This window comes from Opisthorchis viverrini (genome assembly GCF_000715545.1).
Source record: "Opisthorchis viverrini unplaced genomic scaffold opera_v5_235, whole genome shotgun sequence".
Taxonomy (NCBI): domain Eukaryota; kingdom Metazoa; phylum Platyhelminthes; class Trematoda; order Opisthorchiida; family Opisthorchiidae; genus Opisthorchis; species Opisthorchis viverrini.
In genome coordinates this window covers 479,926-507,714 of record NW_008751887.1, presented here as the reverse complement: position 1 = coordinate 507,714, position 27,789 = coordinate 479,926, and the positions used below count along the sequence as shown (strand labels likewise).

Genomic DNA, 27,789 nt, shown 5'->3' with positions numbered 1-27,789 from the left:
AAACGGCTTCTACGCGATTACTTTCACAGCTTCTCGAGCGTGAGTTCTACTATGCTACAGTACAAGATATTCCTTGAGTTATAAGTGAAAGAACACCTTGAATCAATCCAATAAAGGCCGCTCTACATTTGACGGGAAATCCGCTTCTTCCGTCGGCAAACATTCTATCAAATGTGGACACCTGGTTTACATTTCTTGGGCTTTTAAAGGGGTCACAAGACCCAGTTTGCTGACCTATCTTGAAGCTTTGTTGACAGGTAATGGATAGCAGATTTCTACTTGAATGACTGATTACTTTTCCATTTCGTTCCATGTTTAAACCAGGCGAAATTTGCTCCATCTATTTTTCAAAAATGGACAAGTATCGACATTATGTTCAGTAACTTCCTCACGCGCTTGAACTTTTCATTTCATAAGTTAAATTCCCTAATGAAATAAGGAGGCAGAAAATTGTAGACTCACACAGTGGCGTTAAAAGTTCAGATGACCTACAAGTAAATGCTTTATCGACATAGGACCGAAAGTCAGTCAATCAATCAGACTTGTCTGCCATCTTTTGAGTACTCTGCTTCAGTCCTTCAGATCTGGTTGTAATTTGTTTGAAAATCTATCATGCTGAAGTGCATTGCACTTATCGCGCTGTCACAGCATTGACAGACTTGCCGTCCTTCTATCTTTATACTTTAATTGTAGAATACTTCAACGTATCCGGGAAAGCCTAATTGAGTGACGCGCAAAATCAAAAGCCGGAAATTGTGAATTCTTGAGATTTATCAATGAAATGCGGAGCTAGATACACAAAATACGTAATAAAAGGGGCACAAACCCGAAATTATGGGGAATTCCGTCTAAACTGTTGAAAGAAGTAGTGCAAGTCCGAAGAAAGTTCGGAGAAGATCGCAAATCGATCTTAGTTTGCAACACACGCCTGGGTACAACACATGGTAACGCAAGGTGGTCAAAAAGCACGCGTAAAAGATGGTCGACCAAATTGGTTCGACATATCAAGGGTTAAAAGTTCATGAGGGATTACAAATGCATATCGAGTATATGGGGTAGACGCAGTAAATAGCAGGCTGAGACAAGGGAATGGTTTGACCGAGGGAAAGGAAGTACGCTGATTGTTGCAAGTTTGTTGTTTTAGGTAACCGTATCGAGGCCGTTAGTAGTGGGAATAGCAACTCGCAATCACCTCCATCGTTAGACAGTGAACGTTTGTCCACGGCAATTAATAGGCATTTTAAATTTTTGAACAGAATATGTTCGAAACTGTACAGTGTGTCTAGGTGCCGTAGACAAACGTCCCCTATCTGATGATAGAGGAGCTGATGATGGCGATTTGCCATTAAAGCGTGTCGAATGCTAGAATGATCCATACTGAGGACAAGAAAGGTGTTACCTTAGTGTTTAATATGGTGCACGTATCCTCATAGGAGAAAGAGTGATGCAAACAGGCCCATTGAAGACTTTACATAGAGTGTTTTTATTCAGAAGACTGAAATATGCAAGTCTTTTCAGAAGCAACACTTAAGTGGTCAAATTAAAAAGAAGGGCCGATTGCCGAATAGCTAAGCCAAACCAGTCACCCTGTTCTAAAGCAAAAGCTGCTCGGAGCAAGCATTGCGCCCTCCAGTTGGACTGAAGTTTGTGTAAACTACCTACTAGTTACTAGCTGATTAACCTCAGCTGGAAACTGCTAATTTTGGGAGCTACATTAAAGCCTTTGCTTCTTTGAATCAGGTCACTTCACTCTTGAAACCGTTTCAGTCAAATAATGATAGATGTTTCTTCACCCGTTCGCCGTACTAAGTTTCGCTGCATTCAACGCAAAAAACCTACCTTGTCACAGGTAACTGTTCACCTGACCGTCATGAAAACAAGCGGAACAAGTCATGTTATTTTTGAAGAAGCAAGTTTTCTGGCCGGATCGGTTCAGTGTGGTTTGTACCTCCGGACCCAATGGTATCAGTTTCTCAGGAAAAAAAACTAAACAAACCTGTCATGTGTGCGCAGGTGAACAATACACTGCACACGAGATAACGAACCATACCAAACGTGTCACAATCTCGTGACATTTTGGGATCACGTTGGGACATCAGCTAAGCAAGCCTCTTTCGCTCTGATATTTACCTGCAGTCCATTGCCGGCGGTAGCGTTGACGAAAATATACGCATCCCAGAACCTTTGGTTGACCATTTGGGTTATTCTCCAATCAAAGGCAACATTATGCTGAAAAATTCGCCAATTCGACGTGATAACTAACGAGTGGCCTGCTGCAGAATCACCTTAGAAGGAGTTTTCAGGCTTTGGTTCAGGGGAGTTTTGTTCTTGAAACAGTCTTGCTTTCTAGTTGGTCTTCTGAAAACTTGACAGTTATTCAATGAAAAGTGCACTTTGATCCACTTTCGCATGGTTTATGAAAAAACGGCTTATTGAATAGTACTCCGATAAAGAGGGCAATTTTGTGTACTTATTTATCATTTGGACACCTTACTTATAAAAACTAGGACCGGGATGGTTTATGAAAAACGGCTTATTGAATAGTACTCCGATAAAGAGGGCAATTTTGAGTACTTATTTATCATTTCGACACCTTACTTATAAAAACTAGGACCGGGGTTTGACGTCTTTTTTCTGACACAAAACATAGACAAAACATCCATTTTCCCATCTGCTTTGTTCACTCAACATATGTGACACGTATGTACGTAAACAGTCATTAGATGTAATAGTCGACAAACGTATTAGTTGGAACAGTTACTGACTTTAAAATGTAGTGGAAACGAGGACTTGGGCAATCCCAAATTGGTACCGACCTCGTTCACTAAACGAATGCTCCAGTTGATGGGCCATGCGGACGCTGGCTCGCGCCACATATGGGATTCTATGCTTGCCAGTCCTCTGTTGCTAACACCGAAAAAGCGCAAATGATACCTACTGTGAATGGTACTGATGATAATCAATCCATGAGTTTTGTTTCTAAGCGCATACGTTAGTCAATATCCCACAAAGCGGTATCAAGCATTCCAGCCTTATTGAGACTCGCGTGAAATTCTCCCGTCTGAACTTACTAAGCGAAGGGCCGTTTGTTTGTACATACATCCAATGAATTCCAACTGACAGCAAAAGCCTTATAAGGCTGACCGCTTCTATTCCAAGCTGACGGTTAGCTAATTGTCAGATCAAAGGAGAGAAGCGACCAGTGACCGCACAAAACGACTTGACAATACCCCAGTTGTCCGCGTAAATCAGGGGCCGGTTCCTCCAAAGTTTCCACTCAATTTTAGGTACAGTAAAACCTCTTCCGCGGTAATGTATCTGAAAGGAACTTCTACGTTTCCAGTATACATTATTCAACTTGGACCTGTTTGTGCAAGTTGTTGTTGACAGCCGTTTCTCTGACCTCATCATTCCTATTTCGTTCTCTGGCTGGATAGCAACTTAATATCGCCGTTAAACCGTCCATTACCTGCAGGGTCCTGGTAGTTCTACAACCCGCTAAAATATTTCTTCTGTGCTGAAATTGTACTCGTTCTTTCAGCAAATAGCAGTCCGAAGGCTTCTGTAGGCAAAACGTGGACTTAATGCAAAGCAGTGTGCCGCTTCTGAGACAAAAGTTGGAATTGAATAAGTGAGTTTCAAGGCAGACAGGAGATCAGTCAGGAAGATCTCTTTCGACGTGCATGCTATATCAATGTTGAATGTCAGCTAAAAGCTCATGCTGCTTAGCGTGGCTGACTTTCGACCCATCGTCCGCGGGGAAGTAACAGCAACTAAGTTGAGTTTGCTCACCTGGTATTTTGCTTCAGAATGCTTCAGTTGATGGTTCTTTTCGAGTTCTGAGCTCTAATGTACATTGAAGTTGTGGGAACTAAAGACTGCTTTAGGTTTGCTGTAGTCAACAGGATATAAAAGTCTTTCCATATAGTATGAAACACACAGTAAGATTCCTTTACGAAGGTATTCAGTAAAGTGACTTTTGTGTATGATAACCGGAACCATCTTATGACTTTGCGTACTATGAGAGACTCGGTTGAGTCTTCAGTTTCACAAACACCAACTTGCTTCTAAGCCTTCAGACTCACCTAAGTTGGCACGGCGTGCGAATTTCAAACATGCGGCCTGGCATTGTCAACCTTTTGTGAGTAATGTAAACTAATATTTGACAAAGTCCTAAGCTCTTCCATTATCATTATTTTCATTTGTAAACCTCAGTATCAGCCAAACCTGTGAGCTGTTATTCATAACGGTTACTTTATAAGGCTAATTTCCACGGGGCAGCCATGCTGAGAACCCCGTTGGGCTTAAAGACGATCCCTTAACCATTCATTGTCACAATGCTATAATTCAGTACCCATCTTTTCGTCTATTCCTAGGGCGAATATCCTTTTTACATCAACCAGGTCACACTGAATGACTTAGTCGTATCTGATTCTACAGTTATTTTTACTCGTTTCCCTCTCGTCCCTTCGCAGACACAAGACGGCATTCACAAATGACATTTTCATCTATTTTATTACCAGTCTAGCTGAAAATCAACCGTCTAACTTGGGAACGGACTACGCTGTTACAAAAAAAATAGCATTACAATCGCTTTGCCCGATTGGACACACCTGAAAGCATGGACGAATCGTACCATCGCCTTTCGGTTCCCTCAAACAAGCGTTCGCAATCCGTATAGGATATCTTAGTGTATTCGATAAGTATTCAGGAACGTCTGGGTCAAATTTCCCGCCGAGTAAATGACGACACAACTGCCGTGATGAATGTGCCTATTAGTAGGTATCTGCATTTTTACTGCATGATTCAGTTCGTATTTTGTCAAAGGTAGAAAGTGATGATAAGAGAGCAAGTGGAGCCGTGCAGTGATTCTTTGAGGCTATCAACAAAAATCACGTTGCCACCTTATTCCACACATAAAGTCCTGCAACCGAAGTTACTGTACTTGAGTTTTCCTCTGAGATGGTGTTTTAGCCACCAAAACTTTCTGATTGAACCGCTATTCTTGTAAAAACGTCACAGCGCATAGTAGTATTCGAACGAGTCAATTTCACATTCACTGAGCTATTGTGGTTTGGAATTTATCTTTCTATTGTTCACCGTGTTACCACTAATGAGGTAAAGCAAACCAATCAATATAATGCAAGTTTTCAAGTAGATTGTGGGGTTATAATACTACAAATGAATGAACCAGACTTCACTGGCATGGCAATAGTTGTAAGGAGATTTACAATAAGTGACATAACTTTCAATGAATCGTAGTGAAACGCCAACAAAAAAATTACCTGATGGAAATGCTGTGAAATATTGACCCATAGATATGAGGAAGACGAATGGTGGTGGTTGACATCAGAACCGTGCGTTAGGGTAGATCTGTGGCAGCCAGGACGACCGAGATGGAGTGAAGCACCTAAAGACCAGACTCGTGGTCTGGTTTAAGGTTCCAACAGGTTCCTGCTGCAGTGACTCTGTTTGTTTTCATCAATTCCTAAACCTTCTCCCGTGAGCAAAATTAGAACAAGAGGATTCTGTTTACTCAGTTGAGAAGGCTGCTTTGCATTATTTGAGCTGTCCAATGTAAGTACACAACAACTTGTAGATTTGCTATCAATCCCTGATCTTAGGGGATCGCTCGATTACAACAGAAGGTTTTGGCGAAGAGAACGGTTTAAACATTCTGGGAGCCAATCGATGTTTCTATTGTGTTCAGACTTGCGAAAGCTATAAGTGTAAGACGAGCTTCGTTCGAAACCGCTCTAAACTGTCGTCTGTGTGTTTTTAGACTGATCCTCCAAAATCATCCGGGCGTTACTCTTCTCGCACACAGCCGCGAACGTCCACGTCGCCTGCTACCTCGTCCACAACCTCACCCACCTCAACCTCCACTGGATTATTTCACTATTCCCGCTGGTCTCCAAGCAAGACCAGTAGTCCCGGCAGTTATGTGGGTCCATCCATTGGAACAAGCGCCTCTTGGAATGCGGTAAGTGGTTTTCCGTTCCACCATGTTTTCACGTGCTCCCTCACTATCGAAGCTAAATTGTATGCTAGGCTGAAGTAAAGGTATCATCCCAATGTGTACTGTGTACTGTACATTCAGCGCCATGTGCCACGCATAAAAGTGTCATACGTACGCAGAGAGCCTTTAGTCAGAATTTATACATAAAACATTATCCAAAAGCGTCTCTTAAGCGAGATCTTACGTGATTCAACGCGTTGATGATCGTCGTAAATCAACCTAATTTTGCGGTCGGAATGTACAGTCCGTTGCAATCAACTGCCACCGGAGCCTTACGTAATATGATTATTACAAATGAAGGTCTTTCTGAGAAACCCGGTCATTTGTCCTATTTTTGAGATAGATGTCTTCGTGGATCGTAACGCATGTTGTGGACGAGCAAAACCATTCTTCGGAAAGATTATCTTAAAGTTAAAGTGTTTCTGCTGTCACTTTTCAACAAGAAGAGGTTTTGAACTCAAACATCGCAAACAGTCACCCATGAATCCACAGCAAATTTCATTTTTTCTTTTATCAATTTATCTTAGTTTTATTTGGAGAATATGGTATGGAGAGTCTCCACCACTTACCCTTGTTACTAATTTGAGTAAAATACACTCTTCTACGAATAACTGCGATCTAAATTAACCTCGCCTGTTATCGGTTGGCACCTCACAACTAAGTGACGCTAGCGGCCAAATACGTAATACCATGGCTGTTTCTAGGTTTTCATATTGCTTTCATGCGCTCTGACAACAATTTCAAAACACGACGACAGTGAAACCTCGACACCACTGAGAAGACTGAGGGTGAATTTGGCTGTATGTCAACACAGTACCTCCACAATGAAGAATTCCAGGTGTGTTCTGTCTCATAAAAAAGTTGTTCATGCTTCCATAGGAAAACAAAAAAATTGAGATACTGAGTGGTGCCGTTTTGACGTACGTAAGCCACCAGCCTCATAAAGTGCGGACTTCCTCGCACTTTCCCACGGTGCATCAAGCTTATCTCCATAATCTCGCCACGATGCCATTTGCAGCTACTCAGTGGAACATGAGGTTATCCACAAGGTTGCTACACAATCGCTGATAAAGTTAATTTACACAACTTTACATGATGACCGCTTCAGTTGACCATAGGCATTTATGATGAACCGCGGTGAATGACCTTTACATTAGCAAACCATGAACTGTATTTTGAATACGAACTCTGACCGCGAACCACCAATGGATATTCATGATTTTAAAGCCTAATGGTAGTCGATGGGTTTCCAAATGAGGCTCTACATAGTGCAACACCACGGAATGGCTACTAAAATAAGTGGACCATACGCGTAGGAAATGTTTTTGCCTGACAACCCCCCCCCATAGCACACCCAGACATACAAAAGTGAAATTGTGCAGTCACATGTTTTGCTGTGTGTCTGTACAATCGGCACTGCACGTGTTCCCCAGCAGAAAGTTCAGCAGTCGCCCCACTTTGGGCTTACAAATGACAGCTATGATAAATGGTGGAATGCGAATCAATCGCATAGTTATCTTTGCAAGTACATACTGCTAGCCGTTGGTTCTTTTCAGTCTGATAAACCTTTTCATGGCACAGACAAAGGACACAAAAGACGTCTGATTAGCAATCCAACTGGACCATACTGCTCTGATCAGGGATACCATTTTCTCGGGAAGCGTACACCTGCAGAACTGATTCGGTACCGTAATTCCGATCGAAGATGATCATTTTGCTAACTCTGTGAGCTACCGTTGTTTAGACATGTTGAAAGGTGCCAACAATCCAGCAGGTGCCCAGATGATGAGCCTTCAGAAGGGTGAAACCGGTCGAGGAATTTTCAGCAACCTTACGAGTAGTGCATTACGAAGGATAAACACTGTTCGCAGCTTACGTTTCTGTTTCTGGCGTCACACAGTCGAGCAGCCGTGCTGAGGGCTCGTCCACAGCCCGCCTGGCCATTTGAATCAAAATGACTTACTTAATCGATGCACAGGACGATGTCTTGTAATCGACCGTAAGATTTCGGTCCACTCACACAGTTGCGTAAGGTCATGACGACTCGGTGTTGGAGCTACAGCTTGGCTTATACAGTGTTACCGATCCGTTAGGCTCAATGCCTGTCTTTAGCGTCGGAACCTAAATTGCATGATAAGTTTGGAGTCGCTAGCTGACGGACCAAAGAATGAGCTCTGAATCCATCAACAGAAGGAAGGAAATCAAAGTAGAATTTATGCTAGTCGTTTTGATACAAAAGACAGAAAAATTTATGCACTATATCGTCCGTCCATACATCAAAATTAATCTTCTGTCGAGAATAGATATTTAGAACCTGCTTGATGGGAGCCAGAAGCAGATCTTGTTGCCCAGGCTTGAACACAACGGTTCAGTGTTTTCTCCATTGTTCTGATGGGACTTCATTCCTTTCCACATCCAAGAGCTCCGTCAAAAAGAAGAACGAAAGATGAGGAGAGAGTATTTTTTCCCAAATGGTTATATCACTGCCCGAACAGAACGGCCGTCTTGGAACTGCGTCGTATCATTTATTGGTGGATTGTCTCGTCTAGTTGTTGATATATCAAACAGTATGCCACGCAATCCCGACATAGTTTAACTGCAGTGGACTTGCTCTGGATGCTACCTTGTCACCCGGTGCATGCGTAGCGCTATTGGTTAAAAAACTCCGTCGTAATGCGAGATGAGGGTAAGCAATCTCTAATGAAGAACACACATCCATGCTAAACTGTCTTCTTTGGTGAGACTTACTGGGGTTTTAATCAGTTTGAGTAAAGTGTTTTCATTCGTACTGACCGAGATTAACACCTTTTGCTAGCGTGTCTCAGTCAGTGCAGTCAGTCCATGAGANGAGTTACACTCACATTCCCACAAGCTGCTTGGAAATTTCCGACCTAAAATTTAATTGTCTTGGTGCGTGATGGGTGGGCTATGGTTCTTACGAGTCATCTTTCCCCTCTCCGTAGGGGAAGACCGCAATCGGGGGAACATTTTGGTTTCGCCCAGTAAGGATTTGTGCACCTTCGATTTGTCCTCGATCTTTATGATTGTCTCTCTCGAAATTGAGAAAGTTACTTGTTATCCACTGTTTGGATTCATGTATTTTATCTCCTTTATTACAGGATTTGAATACGGTCTCTAGTGGTGGGGGTGGTAGTAGTGCGACAGTGGATTACAAACGTCTCTACGAGGCGGAGAAATTAGCAACGGATGAACTTCGGAACGAGGTTATGGCGGCACAGAAAGAAACACGTGAGCTGCAAGAACGAATCGAAACGGCAAAACAATCACGCTCGATGAGTGGAGCACACCAGAGGGTAAGTTTATTTAAAATTCTCATTGGATGTAACATTTGGAGATGCGCCATCGAAACCATCCTTTTGTTTGGTCAAAGGAAAAGCGTGAGGAATTCAAATATCCCAAACTCGACCAGATTCCTTGCGGACAATCTGACTTGGTCAAACCAATATCACCAAAAAACGGTACCCAACCTGAACATGAATCTACTGGATTCAAATAACCTTCACCTTTGTCCAGCCATAAATACCGAGACTCTTTTGAAGTACTCAATACAGACTTCATTAATTGGGCAAAAACAAGGTATTAAGCAATACGAATAATCCTAGAGACATTCTAGTTTTCTATAGAGGATAATGTCGGTAGCTCAGGTAGCGTAGATGGTCGTTGGCTTGTTCGCTGAGCTGGGCAATTTCGTTGCAAACGTTTCATCACCAATCGAGGTGACATCATCAGTGCGTAGTTGTGCGTAGCGGTGGGTTAGTGGTTGTGCCGACCTACACCACACTACAACCACTAACCCACCGCTACGCACAACTACGCACTGATGATGTCACCTCGATTGGTGATGAAACGTTTGCAACGAAATTGCCCAGCTCAGCGAACAAGCCAACGACTTTCCAATTTATTACTCTGATAAAACTAGTCCGTTGGTGATTGGAGGTTGGGGAAAGTGGATGGCTGATGATGGTTAGTTCACCGTGAGGGCTGAGAACAGTACTCAAAGAGATATCCGAACTTTGGGGAACAAATGATTGACGTTTTTAAGGAAAAGCAACTGGTGTTTGTCCTGTTGCTCCACTTTTCCAGGCGCTTGTCCCGTCGGGTTCGTAAACAGCTCGGGAACTAGCTGTGCATACTGGGCAAACAGGAGTAAGTGGACTCATTAGTTTTTGAACCAAATGTACCGTTGAGCCAGGGAAGTTCTTTTCAGAAAAACCTATCTATTGTTCTCACTCGGAGGGACATGTGTGCGCAAAAATCGTTACTACATACAAAAAGGAACGGAGTAATACTACTCGTGAAGTCTGAATGAATGCATGTTGTCTGACGGATACGGTCAATTCATCAACTAACAGTCTCAAGGCATCACCAGTTTCATACTGCAACACAGTACGTAAAATAGATTCACAATCAGCTGAGACGTGTATTCGATTGACATGTTTTTTAACCCAGGACGAATCCAGAAGGCGTTCTCTTCGAATAGACAACTGATCGTACTTTCACAAAAGTGCACCCGCCCACCATTGTGATGGAGTAGGCAACCTCACCCGTTGTTGTTACATGGGCACACGCGTTGGTCGGCTGAAGTTGGCGGCGCTTCGGCGTATGTAGATGTCCAGTTCATGTTCTGGTACTGCCAGAACAAGCCACGTATGATGCGAATGTCTGCAGATCAAAGGTGCTTGTCGCTCCCGGTCTCACAAACCCATTATCGATGGCTCACCACAGTAGGTCACGTTGACAAGCTGACGACTCTCGCCTCTGCAGGACCAATATAAGAAGGGCACGTTTTTCGAGGACTTGGTCGGAACGAATGAGCTGTAATCAACTGCCCGTCCTCACGCTGATTTGTAGGTTTTCACAGCCTGTACCCAGTTGGGAAAGACGAAATACGGCAACGTAGCTGTCCCACGCAGTGCTTAGGCAGTCCCCCAGTAGAGATGAGAACTGCAGCGCACATTTGTAACTGGATTCTGCATCAACTCAAGAAAACACAAGTACCCAACTTCAGGCAGAAAAGTCATAAAGATTATTCCAAAACACCATGTTTTTTGAACAGTTAAAGAGTTTAGTGTTCAAAATTAGGTTCAGTGTCACAACTGTTAGGCTGTAAAGCTTCTAGTAATCAAATCCCCCGTGTAGGTCATTCCTTTCGTCTTGTCAGCATCGACGATTCAGGCCATTTGAACACAGTCGGATCTGTTGTACACAGCCAACTGTTACACTGCTCAGTCTATTGTTCCTAAAGCACTCGCGTTGTAAGTCAAGGACTGTTCTGCACAAAACTGATCATTACGTGCTCTGCAGTTTGGTTCCAATTACCACTTCTAAAACTGACATTCTTGTTCCTGATACTCCCTTATAGTAGTGCAAGATAGGTGCAAATCGAGATTTGGTAACCTCAGCTATGTTCTCATCATTAGGCTTCTGAAGGCAAATTTCTCAGCTCACTGAACATTCATTTAACCATGTGCTGCTATTCGGAATGATCTCCTAAACTGGATCAAACCGCGTAGTATTTAGTAGTTGATTTAGAAGGATAATCCTGACCCTAATAATACCCAATCGAAATCCGAGCTAAAAAAGACAGCTTTTTTGCTTTCATACCCAATCTACTGCCTGCACGTTATTTTTGGCTTGTCATATGCAGTGATAGGGACTGATGTTGTTGGACTGATTGTTGGTTTGAAAATTGGGCTAAACAAACTGATTGTGTTAACATCTACTCTTTCTTTTTGACTGTCTGGCTGAAGTATTATTCATCCAGTGGCATATTTCCGGGTCTCTTAGCACCAGAAATTGTAGAACAAAAAGTGGCCACAGAGTATAACTCATTTTACTGAATTTCAAAGTGATACATCGGTTTTACCACTAGGCATTTGTGCCAGAAACGTATGGTGCACGAACATTCGATCATAACTAACAAATATGCAAACAGTTCTGCTCATCTGGCCAGCTGGTTTTGGATAATCAAAATATAAGACGGATAAATAAGCAGTGTTTTAGTTTGCGAGAAGTTTGTGCAGTCCTACGTGTCTATAAAACAAACCGAAAGATGAAGAACTCTTGGTGAAATAAATAAGGTTTAGAAAGTACTGACGGTGTGTTGCCCTATCGATGTAGATATGTTCAGCTATGAAATTTTTCAGCATATAGCTGCCACGAAACGTTAGGGAAACGAATGGGAAATGTCTTTCACATAGTTAAAAAGCAGATTCAGACTGGAACTGTGAGCCTTGAGGTGCACCGCCCGTATCTTGACGGCTGCGCCACCTCGAATGTTGAATAGTGTTCTGGAGCATTGAAAGTGGTCCTAAGGCTGCCCCTAAGCTAAGTGCATGCCTGGTGACAAGTCAGTTCTCGGGTGGCTGATACTGTCAAGAATGACGTCCAGCTTGTGCTACCGTTCTGGTTCGGGCTCTTTGACCCCAAAGCCAACCAATTATGTAGGGACTTCGATCTCTTCCAGGAGCTTCGGGTCACTAGTACTATACAGGTAAGTGGGCATCTGCAGCTAATCTCGCTTGAGACCATCCAGCCACAGGACGCTATCATTTCTCGTCGTTGTAAGATAAAACTGGGAGTAGGACTGCCTCGAAAAGAAGCTTATCGGTTCGAACCACGAAACCCTAGTTAATAACAATGATTCTATGAACAAAATCACAATTAAAGGATATGGCAAAAGGCACTTTTCAACACCTGTCTAACACATAAGTAGTGCTTCGATGTCCCACGAAAACTGATATTGAAAATGGGCCGAGTCGACTCACATTCCACTGGTTGGTATCTGTGCACACAAAGTTCTTACCAGGTGCCTACAACTATTCTGCATAGCGTAATTGTTGTTCGCATAGCTAGTGGAGTTGGCGCGTGAGAGTCACTAATTCCGATGTGAACCTCAAAGCACGAAGATCGGTGGAAAGCGTGCGAAACACTTGAAACTTATTATATAACAGCTGGAGTGAGGACGGTATAGGGAAACCACCACGCCCTACAAAACAATTACCCCGGCAATCCAGTTGGCAACAAACATTGGATGATGAAATAGGAGGCGATCAGTACAGTTCACGATTGCTTTAATGTCAACTTTGGTTCGTTGAAAGTAATAACGGTAATCAGGAACAAAGCTAAGAATATTTCAAGTATCGTATCTTGCAATACGTTTATCAATGTAAAGAGTGAAGTTTAATGTTGAGTTCTTTGCCAAAAAGCTTCCTAGACAAACAAGGCGCTAAGTTTTCAAGGTTCACAGTCAGAGTAACTCGCTCTTATTTTTTATAAAAAAATTATATATATATATATATATATGCATATATAGGATCTATATCCCTTTTAGCTGCAGCTCAACCACGCTGCCAGCCTTAGATGAATGATTCGGTGTTCGATGCCAACTGGTAGTGGCGTATTCGAGTCTCTTTGAACACTCAGGAGATGTCCACGTTTGTGTTCCTCGATAGAGACAATGATTTTGCAGTGCTTATGAGTCTTCTGTTAACGAGTCAGTTTAACTTCCAGCATAAGTCGATCGATAAACTTCAGCTTATTGTATTCCTGTGTTTGTGAGTTATGTCAATGGTATTGTCTCTTTCTCTGTTTTGTCTTGCAGAAAATCGAGAGAAGGATCTCTGAATGTGAAGAAGAACTCAAAGTAAGTCTTAAGATGGCTACCAGATGGGTAGAGGGTTCCTGTAGAAGTGTACTAGCCTTTCCAACCAATCACAACAGAGTTCCATGAGCTTAGTAAGAATAAATTGTACGAAAGATGCAATATAAGAATTGTATGAATGGGCTTAGTTAGAATGAGAAACCTAATCTCAAGAAATAAATCCGGGAATAGGTGACAAACAGCTATAGACAGAACCTCGATAAAGCGTATCAGTGTGCATACCCTAATTCGTTAGTTAGTTTCCACTCATGGTCTTGAGAGGTCATAACTGGTTACTTTGGGACCCGAGGTTTCGGTCAGCCAGTTGCTACCATGCGAAACAATTTAGTCCATCACAGTCAGTTAAGCAGCGGTTTCGTAGCCAGGGAAAATACCCATGGAAGCCCTCTTCTTTAGAAGAAGGTTTTTTCCACACGCCACACCATATCGCTGCCCATACCACCACCACTCCCACTCTGCAACGAGTGGGCTGACTTCAATGTGCCCCCAAATATGCCACAGTCTCACTTCACTTGTGTCATATTCTACTCGAACCGATGGGACCCTCTGTGAGAGTCCGCCCACAGCTTTTCCAAATGATTTAGGTGAGCCAAGGTGCGCGAAAACCAGGGTGTGCCAGGGAATGTGATTCGAGGGGTTGTTGAAGACAAGATGATTGGAAGCAAGGCCTTCAGCAACGGCTTGATTCGCAAGTCTATGGGGAGGAAGGTTGAAAAACAGATGCACTAAACTGGTCAGTCTGTTGCTGAGACGTGCGATTAGCCAACGGACCGGTTATTGGCCTTAAAATACACTCAGGCCGTTGGTCATTTAAAGGATAGCTAGCAGTCTATGCTCAAGTACACTGGCGTAAATGAGTATCGTATGTCACTCATCGGCTCTGTAAAGCACTGGACGGAAGGGATTGAGTTAACTGGACAAAAGATAGCTGCAGTTAAAGACAGACACGTTTAGAAATGACCGTTATTATCGGCGGAGTGGTGATCAGACTGAAAATAAATTGCGGTGCCAAGGACCTCGAAGAGGGACCCGCCGAACTTGAGTTCAATTCACTTTGGGTTTCCAACCATAGATCGTTCACAGTTATATACTGGTCCATATTGCCAAAATATTTGGACGCTCAGACCTAACGATTATCGTCTCCAGATGTCCAACACGGTGTGGACAAGGGTGACTTTTATTCTGAAACTTTTGAAGCTCGCATTTCGCCCCTAAGTCTTAATAAAAGGGCGAACTAACTAAGTGAATGTACCGAAATGTTCACCAGAACAAAAACGACCACTAGATGGGACCAATCATTCTCCTGTGTTGTCGGACATTGCACTGTATAATCAGGACCATGACATCTACACATAGGGTGGTAAGTAGCCCGAAACGTGGTACATGGTACCACTGAAAAATTCAGGCCAAAATAGGAAACCATACCATACTGTAAATTTTACAGTAGTTTATTTTCTACGTGAATTCTTAATTGAAATGCAAAAGATGGAGTCGTCTGGACAAAGTGGATGTCTTTCAGAGAACCATTCATCAAGAGTTTTGTGGTGGAATTTTGTTCGCATCCGGTACAAGATATGCCACGGAATCGACCAACGAAATATTAGAGCCAGAATAAAGGACGGTAAAGCTGCTAATTCTGAAAAGAACCAGAATTTTCAGCAGAAGACATGGTCACAAAGTGTGGCTGCTGCATTTCAGTCTCTAAACTGTTATGCGAGAGACCGTGATCCAACTTTCTTGGTGGGGAATAATGGGCTCCATAAGCACCAGCTAGAAGCAGAAGACGTAAACAGACTCCCATTTCAGGGTGATGGGCTGTTCTTATCATACGATTTGCTAGGTTTCACCGACTGTTTGTGGCCGTGTTAATTCTCCCTTGTAGACAGGCTTACGAAAAGCTCATTTATACAAGCCTAGGCAAAGTCTCTACCTAATGGAAATTGGTGTTCCACCAAAGATACACTGACTAGGTTGCCCGCCCTACTCGCTAACAGGCTTCCATGACTCACCGCTCAAAACAGCCTTAGTTGGATGGATCTGTATGGATCAGCATCATTGCCAAAACCAGAGGACTACCTATTCATAAGTGTAGTTGACACAGCTCGTTACCCAGTTCTTCTACAGCTTCTTCAGCTAAGAGATCTCCATGTCATTGTCTGCAGTGTTTAGGACTTCCTCAATGACCAGGTGCTGTATTTTGTGTGCTATGCTGTCAACGGCACACAGTTGTTACTCAGCTTCGCTGGGCTTTTCGCCAGGTTTATACAGCATCATGGAGAGCACCAAGTGACGTACTAAACTTTTGCTAGCCAGGAGTGCAACCAGACTACGAAGAAAACGAGGTACGAAATGACGTTGTGATCAGTGAACTCCAATCACAGAGGCTCACAAGTAAAGTGGCGGTCAGGACACTTCATTATCACACGTTTGTTTGCTCGGCCAAAATGCAATTGGCAGTGTTGGTACTCGACAAGTCAAGCATATACTCCCGCCGACAAACTGATCCACACTCCATTGACATCACAGACTGTGGAAACCGCTTTGACCAGTTTGCCGGCGTCCAGTCGGGAATCACACGCTAAGTGGTTTTGTTTGCTGCCCCTACCCCATGCCGGACCCTCGTTTGTAGCCGCACATTCAGTCTCCAAAAAACTGTGACCTCGTTCAGCTCCACTGGGTCAGGCTCGTAATTCAGGAACCGCAGATGATTCGTAGTACGTTTCACAGTTTAGTAGAGTTGTGCACCGGCTTAGTGAGAGCTGACGGCATCCGAGAAGTCATTCTATGACTTCCTAATCATGAACGCCCAGAATGAAGTTGATAACTACGGTGCTTGGATCTCTTGGGTCTTCATAACCTTGAAAATTGAGAGCATTTTTGCTGGATCGAACGCGAGCGTTCTTTTAATTCCGTGTCGGAGGCACTGAAAATTAGAATTTCATCAAACCTCTGCTTTCAGAGTCCAGGTTTCGGCGAGTTCGTTCTTGTCAGAAACATTCACCTGTGTTGATGACACAAGAGTCACTGATAGCTTTTCAGTAGCTGACGAGTTCACCTCTGACAGATTTGTTTCGTTGGCAGATAAGTCTCCATTGTATCAATGTCCAGGTAGTCTCAAATTAGAGGTAAGAAAGCTCATTGTGAATGGAGTGGGGGCCTGTCCAAAACTAAATTCCTTTTTGTGACCAGCAGTAGAAGTGCAGTTGGTTCATTCATATAGGCCCCAGTCAAAGCACAGCGGCCCGTAAAGTTCGCGAGAATTCATCAGTACATCATTTTTTCGTCCAGTCTCACAACCACTTCGATCCAAAATTTGTGCCAATCCATCACCAATCCATCACCTGCGCGAGTCTACGTCGGTCCAAACTGCTTTTCGTCTTTCTTATGGCTGTTAACCTATTTGCCTTCGGAGGCCGATAACCCATTTCATCTGTGGGTTACGTGTGAGAAGTTTGTGGTTAGAGCGTTGTCAAACTTCATCTCTCCAACTGACTGGTCGTTTTTTAACTGTTTTTCAACCCCGTTCCACACTGACCGAGAATCAGACACCTGCTCATGGGATTGAGGAGAAAGTTGGTCTCAGACGTGAGCACAACTGGCAGCGCATTGTTGCTGAACTTGTTAACGTTGGAACTCCGGGAAAAAGGCATACCCACCATTTCCCTCTGATAAATCCAATCTGATGCGGGGCAGCTCCTGGATGCAGAAAGGTACCCCGATAAATTAAACTGACTCAACAGAGAAAGCAGATGAACCTGTCAGATTCCTCAAACTACTGAATAAAAATTGGGATCACACCTAGTCATCTAAACACAGAACGAGGTTTTTTCGGGCGCAAGATATGGAATTTTGGGAAAAATACCAGAACCATAAAAGTTGGCACGGCTTCAGTATGGTAACACAAAGCATTAGGAATTAAACTAATCCTAAGCCGACCATATTGCTTATGGGTATCTGAGTTGACTGAGCTTATAGCAATAGAACAATGGTAGCTTGAACATAAATTGCTTAGTATCAAGGGCTCCTCACCTTTGTCTCGGTAAAAATGTGGAAACTGTTTCCACATACCGCACACAGACCTGATCGTGCTGTAAAAAGCGAGGTGATGGACTGTACGACGGATACCGGAGACAGTCCAGTTGGTTGCCCCGATAAAACTTATCCGTTTGTGATTGAATACTAGAGAAATACGAATAGCAATTGTTATATCACACATACTGAAATCACTGTGTAACTTAAAAACAACAGATATTCCAGATCAGCCGGTTCATTCGGCGTAAGGGTGAGCGATTTACTGGCAGCACTATTTCAATGGCATCAGTTTTTGTCAGTAGATCAATGCAGACCAGGCCGATAAACAGCTCGACAGTTAACTTTGGGAAATCCCAATACCGCTAGTGGATCCATTGATTTGAGGGCTAGGGGTATGTTCATATCATCGAACAAAAATGTCATTATCCAGGACACGTGTACCCCGATATCGTCGTGAACGAATAGTGACACATGTAAAGTTCACGTAAATAATACAGTCCGCTAAAGGCCGTTAGTTTTTCTATTGGCAGTGTATAATGAAACACTGGGTCATCTGACCAATCATATGGTATGGAATTCTGTCTCCCAAGTCCGTGATCCATGAATATCGATCGGTTGAGGCTACCAGATCTCTCACGATACGTTGGCCCACGTAAAAATGGCATGGGATCGAAACCTCTCCTCACACGCCTATTATCGGTGCCTCACTACAATAGGCTACAGTTAGGCCACCTGACATATTGGTCGATCTATACCCTCAATTCTGCGGAACGTGGGCTGGGCTATGGAGAAACCGACCCTTAAGGTTCAGGCTTTGGCAAATCAACCAGTCGCCGCCCAAACCCGAACGCGTTTGCCAGGTCGGATGTGATGATACACTTTGTCCAGCGTGCGCTGTTGGTGTGGTGATAACACTCTCGCCTCACATTTAATTTATCCGGATTTCAAGCCCCGGAACGGCCAAGGGCATGCATTGCTGATAAGCTCTAATAATAGCGAAAATCGAGTCCAGTGTCTCTTTCTTGGGTGTGTGTGCTCCGGGGCAGGAGGAGGACGGTTCATGTGAGAGCGATCCGACTATGTGTCATTCGCTTTGGTGTCTGGAATCCACCAAACCCCAGGTATGGGGATTGTATTGTATGACGATGAAGTTGCCTCACGCAAAACACAACCCGTTCAACTGAATGCGTTTGTAGAACTAGACTTTGTACAAAGCTACGAAAGCGAATTCACCCAGCTTCAGGCTGAAAGAAGCCACAAAGGGTTAACCAGAACATCCTATAAAAAAAGCTGTAGCACCCTTCCGGTGCCTAGCTGCCATGCCACCCGAAGGAAGCACGAGGGCTGGGATACTGCCAGGTTGCCCAAGCCTAGACAGGGGAAGTCGAGTGGTGGGGGTCGGATTCGAACCACGGATCCTCCGATCAGTAAATTCGCGCTTGAGCCATCTCGCCCTCGATCACATGGAAGTGCATATATAAAGTACGTGACAGAAAGCGAGAAACCAGGGTAGCAAAAATGAACTAAATTTGCAGGGCTAGTCATACAAATGAGCGAATGCAATAGAAATGAATTATCATACCGCAAAATTTGTATAGCCCTATCAGTGACGTTACGAATAACCTAACCTCGCCTGCTACTTTCATATTAGGTAAAATTAAACTTGAGTGGTGGAAACAAGACGATGTGCTCGTTCGAACGCCTCTCAGAATTTGTTGAATCCATTATCTTTGTAGTGGAGGATGTAAACTAACATTAACCAACTCGTGAATTTACTACCCACAGTGCAACATCAACCTTCCTTTCCAATTTCCCGAGTGTAAGAAGCTGTAGCCGCGCCTTCTACTGCACATTCTTACATTTGTATTGGTGCTGAGTATATTTTGTCCGGACATCGTAAGCGGTTCGTGTACAGTTGCGTACTGGTTTTATCCACATGGCCAAAATTTCGAAATCGGGTTACGTAACGGTCACCTTAGAGTCTTTCCAGAATTAACCAGTTGCGCGGTTTGTATCTGTTCAAAATGTATTTTACGAATGCCATCTTGAACTACTCATTGTCTGCTTGCCAAGATCGGGTTCTTTACGAACACCAAATGGCCGGAAGCATTCGAAATTAATCAGTCAGTAGAAGGTTAAAAAAATTACGGGCTGACTGGGGAATAAATTAGATCATCGAGTCAGCGAATTTGTGAGGACACATATCCTCTTTCAAGCACTCTAAATCCGTATTCTTCAGGAGTTTGATAAAAATATCAACGAAAGGCTGAGACTTTGTGATCTTGCTTTTTTAGAAGCCTTTTAGTAAATTTCTCCCCATTAATTCTGAATCGCTGAAGCTAAACAGACCTATCCACTTTCTTTTGTCTTAGACACTCGAGAAGCTCCGCGCTGAGTCGGAAAAACTTCGAGCAGAACATCGAGCACTCGTACGGGTTGTTGCACGACTGAATCGTGAAAAGTGATGAACCCTGTCGGTACGTTGAGCGCCCTTCGGAAAATACGCTGTCGGGATACCGACAACCTTCAGGTTCTGCGAATAACCGGGACAAGATTTTTGTGGTCCAGTAAAAAAAAGACCGAAACAACCTTTGTTTGTACATTCAATTTACGAGAACAACCAATTACCTAATAAATTCATTCTTTTTTTTCGGTCCAAAGCTACCTCTGGATTTGCACTTAATTCAAAAATGTGTGCATCTGTCAAATAGCAGTATATGGCGAAAAATAACCCTGCGTTTTAGTCGTCTGAAGCATTTTTCGACCGCTGCGACTCCCTCAAAAGAGGCCACTTCCGACCTTTCACTTGGGAAGGGGGCAGTGTCTGATGAGGGACATATACTACTCTGCACTTTAGGAAATGTTTCTGAGGACTGTGAAGCTCGAACGGAGCGTTTTCCCGTGACAGGGCTGACTGCCTACAGTCCTAACGCATATTGTCTACCTAGGATTTATCTAAATTTGGCTATACCCGGAGCTTTTAAGATGTAATGTTTCGTTCGTTTGGAATAAATATTCTGGATTAGAGATGTGAATGATCGTGTGAATGCAATGTGATAAACCTGCGCAAGTCACGTATGTCTCAAGACGAACGGTTAGTTTCCGTTTCACCTAGCCAAAATCCAAGGATGAAAGTTTCCTCTAGTAAAAAGTGACCGAATTTGATGTGGTGGCGACTGACATAAAATTGTCGTGTTTTATTCTATCTAATGCTCTAACCTAACTACCTTTTAACGTAGACCCACCATGTGTAATCGAACGAACGGTGCCGTGCGCATACCCCAGCTCAGTTTAGCTCCTGTCTGAAGTGAGTTCATCCATGAAGATACCAACACACTGCTTGTGACGTCAGCTGTTTGTTGTGATAAACGATCGAAAATCTCGATCAGTGGCATAGGGTACTTTAATTGTGTAATTTTCTATCCATCTGGAGAACAAATGTGCCTCCTGTCCCGCTGTGGTGTAGGTTGTATCCGCGACAGTAGGATGGCAAATGAAAGTATATCTTCAAGGGAGAGGGAGTGGCGGGCTCAGGAGTAGCTCCACTACCCCGAGAATTGTCAAACCCACCTGTTGTATATGATCAACACCTTTCGGTATGAATTTACATTTTGACAAGTCTAGTTTGGAGAGGGAGTGCGGCCTCAGGAGTAGCTCCACTACCCCGAGAATTGTCAAACCCACCTGTTGTATATGATCAACACCTTTCGGTATGAATTTACATTTTGACAAGTCTAGTTTGACCCGCTTTTGCGACTGTTCCATTAATTTATATCCCGGGGGACTCGAAGAACCTCAAAAAAACGTATAGGTTGTTGTTTTGCCCGGCGAAAGCTTTATAAAGAATTTCGTTAATAAATCTACAAAAAGTGGTTCTCACCAAAAGGATAATTTCTCCTAAAAATTCTGATTGTTCTTCATCAAACAAAACCTGTTGTTAGTGTGGGGAAAGTTTGGAATTAAAATGGAGATTTTGTTCTGTAAGTAAAGCCGATCTATGCTGAAAAGCTGAGAAGCACTGTACAGCTGTTTCATCCTTGTGGAGAATCACCAGTAGTGTGCACCTCACGAAACTCCAGAGTTTTTAGCCTGCGACCTCTCGGTTAGTAGTTTCAACACAATCTTTCGGCCACGAACAGCTGGTCAGCGGTGCGATTAAATCGCTTAGACAGGATTTAGCGCAGCTCATATTTCAGTCACGCGATCCACATCACGTAATCACGCGTCGAGTAGATCCTTAAACAACGACTTCCCAAATGGAAGTTCCACTCATCGGGTGAACTTTATTCTTCCCCTGAACTGCTTATAAGTTATTGGTAGTGTGAGAAAAATTGGGAATTTTAATGAGGATTTCATCCTGTAAGTGAAGCCGATCTACGCTGAAAAGCCAAGAACCGCGTCTCGACAAAAATGGAGTCTTTCGGATCACAATACCTCCTAATAAAGGCTTTCGGAGATATAAAAGGGGAGTACTGCTCAAAAAGATATACCCCATTGACAACAGACACCAAGACAGATTAGCTGAAACTTTGTCGTCCTAATAGCTCTTTCACGTTGTAGAGAGTTACCCTATCGCGGCAAGTTAGTCCCGACAGATACAGATTAACAAAATAAACAAGGCACCTACACATGATTCAGCTCAAATGATAAACACTCTCCGAAACTTCCAGTGAGAATGACACCAATAGTCACCACATTGAACTCAATTCGAGGACATCATGGTCTTATTTGCACAGCGAGCCCTATGTTCACCTTTGCGGTGTTGTTTTTTATCGAACAGGTCTGAGAGATGTTTCAGATAAGCAGTTCAATCCACAAAATTGGCTGGAGCGCCATAAGTGCTGAACTAATATTGTCCGTCAACTCGCGTCACCAGCACACATGTGTATCGATCAAATGGTACTAAGTTATTCGGTCGAACCTACCCAATTGATATCATAGTAATTAGGAACCAAGGATGAACTTTACGATAGTTGAGTAGACATTTTGTCGGAATTGGGGCAGATGCAGCAGAAAACTCGGTCTGAGGAAATATCTTAGAGCCAACGGTTTTATGATAGGACCATAATGGTGTTCGAAAACGAAACGGTCTATTCAAGTAGCCAAAATGTCGAGATAGACATGACTGGAATAAACAATTTTTATATATTTTTATTCGCATATAATGTGCAGTCGGACTTGCGAATTAGTGAACACCTGTGGGGAGTAGAACCCACAAACTATCATTTGATCCATTTGGTCAATTTGAGTAGTTGTAGTCGCCAAAAAAAACAGCTGATGAGGCCACCACAATTGACAAAGGCTAACTGGGGAGTACAGAACTACCTGGACCTATTTTTAACGTATGTTTTCAGTTGCATCCGTAACACTTCCAAAACTAGATAGAGCTAAACGAGACTGCTTTTACAAGAAAATAATCGCCAGTATGATAACTGACAGTGACCAGTCTACAAATTGAGTTATTTTTACCGAAACTTCAGCTGAATCTATCGTTCCACGGACAAAAGTAGAGTTTTTCCAGTATATTCGTGAAATGTTCGATAAATAGTCACATTTGAATGCGAATCATCAGCTCCAAGGAGATTTTTCACCTGGATTTCAAAAGTGATGGGGGTTGATGGTATACCTTGGGAGTAAATAGTGGAAAAGTGACATAATTGACTAATTCGTCTAACTAAAACAAGTACATTCAGATGCCCAATATGGGCTATTCCTTCGGTGTAGCAACGAACGAACTCATAATGAATGCCTGCAACACGAGAAGAGCTGGCAGAACAACACTAAACTCTTACCAGCGTCAAAAATGCAGGTTATCTTGAGGAGACCTGTCCATGTTACAGAACCTCACAACTCACTCGAGAACCTGCTACAGCCTGATTAGCCCTACCTTAAACAACTATTCAGAACTTAGTTCCATTTTCGTCTGATTTACCAGAAGTGAATTACCGTCCGACTGTGCTTTCAGCCACACCGGTAGTTCAATTTTCAGAGCATAGTAAGGTTAACAATTAAGGCTGTCATCTACTTCCTCAGAATAAACTGATTACTCGGTGATTTGAGCCGATTTCCATCTTAATCCCGTAAAAGTTCCAAGGCCATTCGTTCACCAGAAATCATCCATACCAGAGAAATTTTTCGGGATGCTTATGTCCGGAAATATCTTGGACATAACAGCATGGGCTTGAAGCATTCTGGCATGGCGAAAACGACGAATCGCCTTCATGCACAGAAATTGCACAAAACGCACCGAGTGTACACAAATCTTCACTGGGGGGAGGATTTCAAACTCATACACGCATGAGGTTCTATCAGGATGGCACACAAGCCTTTCAAGTAGTAGTGCGGCTGAGTGTGACTGGAATTATTCTTATCACAATCTGTACGATGCATATTGGTATACTTGACCCCATTCATTTGGTACAGTGAACACAACTTTGGTGTACCTCTTAACGTACTATTACAGGCAAGGTGTTCATAACGAAGTCACGCGGTGTTTCTTCACTGCATCTTATTCCTCAAGAAGGGCACAGCCGATGGTTTGAAACCATGTGATAAGACTCAACCAAATCACTGGGCCGACGTGGATAAAATCCATGAATCAGAGAATGAACATTACAGAAGAGAAACTAGTAGCCGAATAAGATGGGATTTTATCTGAGAATCAAAATCTTGACGGTAGGGATAGTTGTTCACGAGACCCCTAGTACTGTATTCATAATAAGCCAGTCTATCTCCGCACTGAAACAAATTTCGGATTTCATCTAGATAACGAGTTTGTACGATGGCCACTGGCAACACCGGCTGACACAATTTATTAGACAGACGAACTCAGACCATCGGAAACAGAGCACTTGCAAGCTTCGCTTCCACAGAGACCAACGTCAGTTCTGTGGAGTTGTGAAATACGGTCACGTTAGAAAACACTGACTGGTTAGGATGCCAGCAACCTGCAAGTAGGCTGTATGGGCGGAGAAAACGAGGATACATTGGACACTAGCAGTTTATGTTCCGTCTTCACGGCACCGTCCTGGTTAATAGCTCAAGCAGCTAATATATTCTTTGTCCACGCCCAAATTTCGAACACTGAAACCTCAGGGTTAAGCCGTGGTGTTTCACAACCAGATCACCTAAAACAGCCGTGAAAACTAAGACACTGCAAGTACTTAGACCACAGATACGAGGAAACTAACCAATATTGGTGGGCTGTCGAAGAGTTTTCAGCAACCTTGTGAGTAGTTTCCTTTATGGAAATAGTGGATCTAGTCACAAACTGAAAACTTGATGCCGAATCTATCGATTTTTGCTTTCTATCAAGTTTCCTGGCTGCTGGCTTTTTTCCGAACTGCATCGTCAGACACACGTAGAACGCAAAATAGCCTACATTTCGGACCAGATCAAGTAACCAGAAGTTGTAGGGTGCGGGTCTTGCTGTCACATGTGTTTTCGGGTCGCGTCTATATGTGATTCCTCTGATGCTATAGCAACCTTCGAGTAGTTTCCTTTATGGAAATAGTGGATCTAGTCACAAACTGAAAACTTGATGCCGAATCTATCGATTTTTGCTTTCTATCAAGTTTCCTGGCTGCTGGCTTTTTTCCGAACTGCATCGTCAGACACACGTAGAACGCAAAATAGCCTACATTTCGGACCAGATCAAGTAACCAGAAGTTGTAGGGTGCGGGTCTTGCTGTCACATGTGTTTTCGGGTCGCGTCTATATGTGATTCCTCTGATGCATCCAAAAGCTAGGGTCAAACCGATTCAGTCGATGGCAACAAGCATGTGTATGCCAGGCAGGCTCGCGCTATTCAGGTATGTAACGATCATGTTCGTTCTTTAGGACAGCAGAACGTAGGCAAAGATGTGACAGTTCAACTAACTACAAATGCACTCGCCAGGGTTGCCGAAATGACTGTAGCATACTCCAAATTTTACACTCCACATGTCGTCTGAGCAGCACACCAAACTCAGGAGGTTCATTGCACCAATCGATGAGCCCATCAATAAAAACACAACGGCCCCCTACAAATAAACTCCCCCCTATGAGGGACCAAGCTGAGACAACCAGCCAATACACTCCATGAAGTTTGGCTCGTAAATGATACGTTTTCTGAAACCAGCTTCCAAAAAATTCCCTCTCGACCAAAATTGAGATGCAAAACACATTCAATATGCCTTCTGATAATTCTATACCAATTGGGGATCGGACTCAACTCCTTGAGACAACATGACTTCCGAGGTGCTTACCAGTGTGTGGGAGTGATTTTGGTTTGCATAGCACAAAACTTACACAGCTATCTCTCCGCTAGTCCCCCTTCTTATTCAGAGGAGACCATTGTTAGCTAGTTTCTCTTGAAAGTTGATCTCTTCCCACAAAAGACCATGTCTAGAAGGCATTTCGAAATGGTTCATCCTGGAAATAGCTGTAGTTAACTATTAACACCTCGGGAAGATTATTGAGAGAGGTGACCAAAACTGACCACTTGCCTGCGGATTATAGATGAAACTACCTCCCCGGAGCAGATTTCAGTGCAGTATAAAAATGAACAGTCTCTTAAAAATTATAAACTCATTGAAGAGACCAATCTCCTCCAATAGGTGTAGGGTGTAAGCCCTGAAGAGGGTCAAGTACCCCATTCCTCGTACAGGTGTCTTAGCTGGGTCTTCCGTATACTTTGGAAATAAAAGAATCGAGAACGCGAAATTGTAGCGTAGCTGTTCTTCTACTACGCTATCAACTCGAGGGACCGGCTAAAAGTGGTTTGTTTGTTTCAAATAGTATACCAGAATTGGGCTCCTTCAACGAGGCCAACTGCATAAAATATTCGTGGCTGTCAATGAGTACTGCTGGGCAGCTTTTTTTACAGGTATTGGAGAGGTATAACGTCTAGTCAAATTGCCGCCAGTTGTTACAATGACTGCAGGTCAATACCAGGCATTTGAGGAGGTATGAGATATCTTTAGGGACCTTTTCACTGGACTTCGACCGTTCCAAAAGAGATTATCCTCTAGCGGCTACCATCTTGTTCGGTCTTTTGGGGTCATCCCCTAGGTGTAGACGATCGTGTTAGATGGATCGACTTCGGCCATCAAACAACATACTGGCTTGCTTCGTAGCAACCGAAATTTGAAGGGGTGTTGGCGAAGTACAGTACCAGTAACACGAGTAATTAGCCGACTCCTGGCAAGCGAAAAAGTGACATCCTCACTGATAATCATGACAGCCTGAGTAGGCTCAAGAGCTGTGTGGCCTGGGGATTGGGTATGAAACGCTGAAGCATACCTATGATCATATGGACGGACGACGAGGAAGTTGTGGGTCCTACGTTAGTGAAAAAGTTGGAACTGTTCGACATTTGGCCGTCAGAACGTTCATACTAGATGTCAAGATCTACTTGAAACCGGCTCTCTGCTTTTCAAATCATGAATACTACAGTCAAAAACCCAACATTGATGGAACAAAGCAAAGATTCTTCAGGCACTGTAACGTAGCTACTGATGGGCTCTTTAGAGCGAATCTAGGGATTCAGAATAGTATGATCGGTCAATTCCGTTGGTCAATTCCGTGCCACAATAGTAACTAACTCATTCGTCCACACAAATGGATCATGATGGAAAGTTAAATTCTATCAGGAGCATAAGGCTTAGCATAAATAATAATCCATATCTCGTATGTGGTCGCATTCTGAAGATGAGATTTCCATGCCACTGGACGTTCCAAACATGATTTAGAGTAGTTCTTCCCTTTTTATTGATGCGCCCAATATTTCGCTAGACTTGGGCAGCTCAGATGATGATGCTTTACAGTTGGACATCGAGTTCCCACAAAACCTTGGTTAGGAAAGATATGCAGCGTTCTGAAGACAGCCCAAGGATTAGGACGTGAATGACGAGGGATTAGGGTTCGCAAACCATTACTGACTTTTCGATTGCTTCCATCAGGGATTGGACAAATTGTCGTCACTTCAGCCCTCATCGACAGAGAATGCCCCCAGATGGACGTATCCGGGATTCGCTCCAGATTGTGAGCTTTAACTAGGCTGCTATCCCTTGAC

General features: G+C 43.3%; 1 protein-coding gene across 1 annotated transcript in view; it reads left to right on the top strand.

Annotated features, from left to right (window-relative positions):
* Positions 1 to 20,350, top strand: part of T265_08674 (hypothetical protein) — a gene marked incomplete at both ends in the record, with an annotated part of 26,798 nt that extends 6,448 nt beyond the window's left edge. Inside the window, 4 exons of the mRNA XM_009174545.1 lie at positions 5,783 to 5,983; positions 9,139 to 9,333; positions 13,644 to 13,685; positions 20,108 to 20,350. Of these exons, the coding sequence (XP_009172809.1) occupies positions 5,783 to 5,983; positions 9,139 to 9,333; positions 13,644 to 13,685; positions 20,108 to 20,200 (531 nt within the window). The remainder of the gene's footprint in view (positions 1 to 5,782; positions 5,984 to 9,138; positions 9,334 to 13,643; positions 13,686 to 20,107) is intronic.
* Positions 20,351 to 27,789: the final 7,439 nt, after the last annotated feature.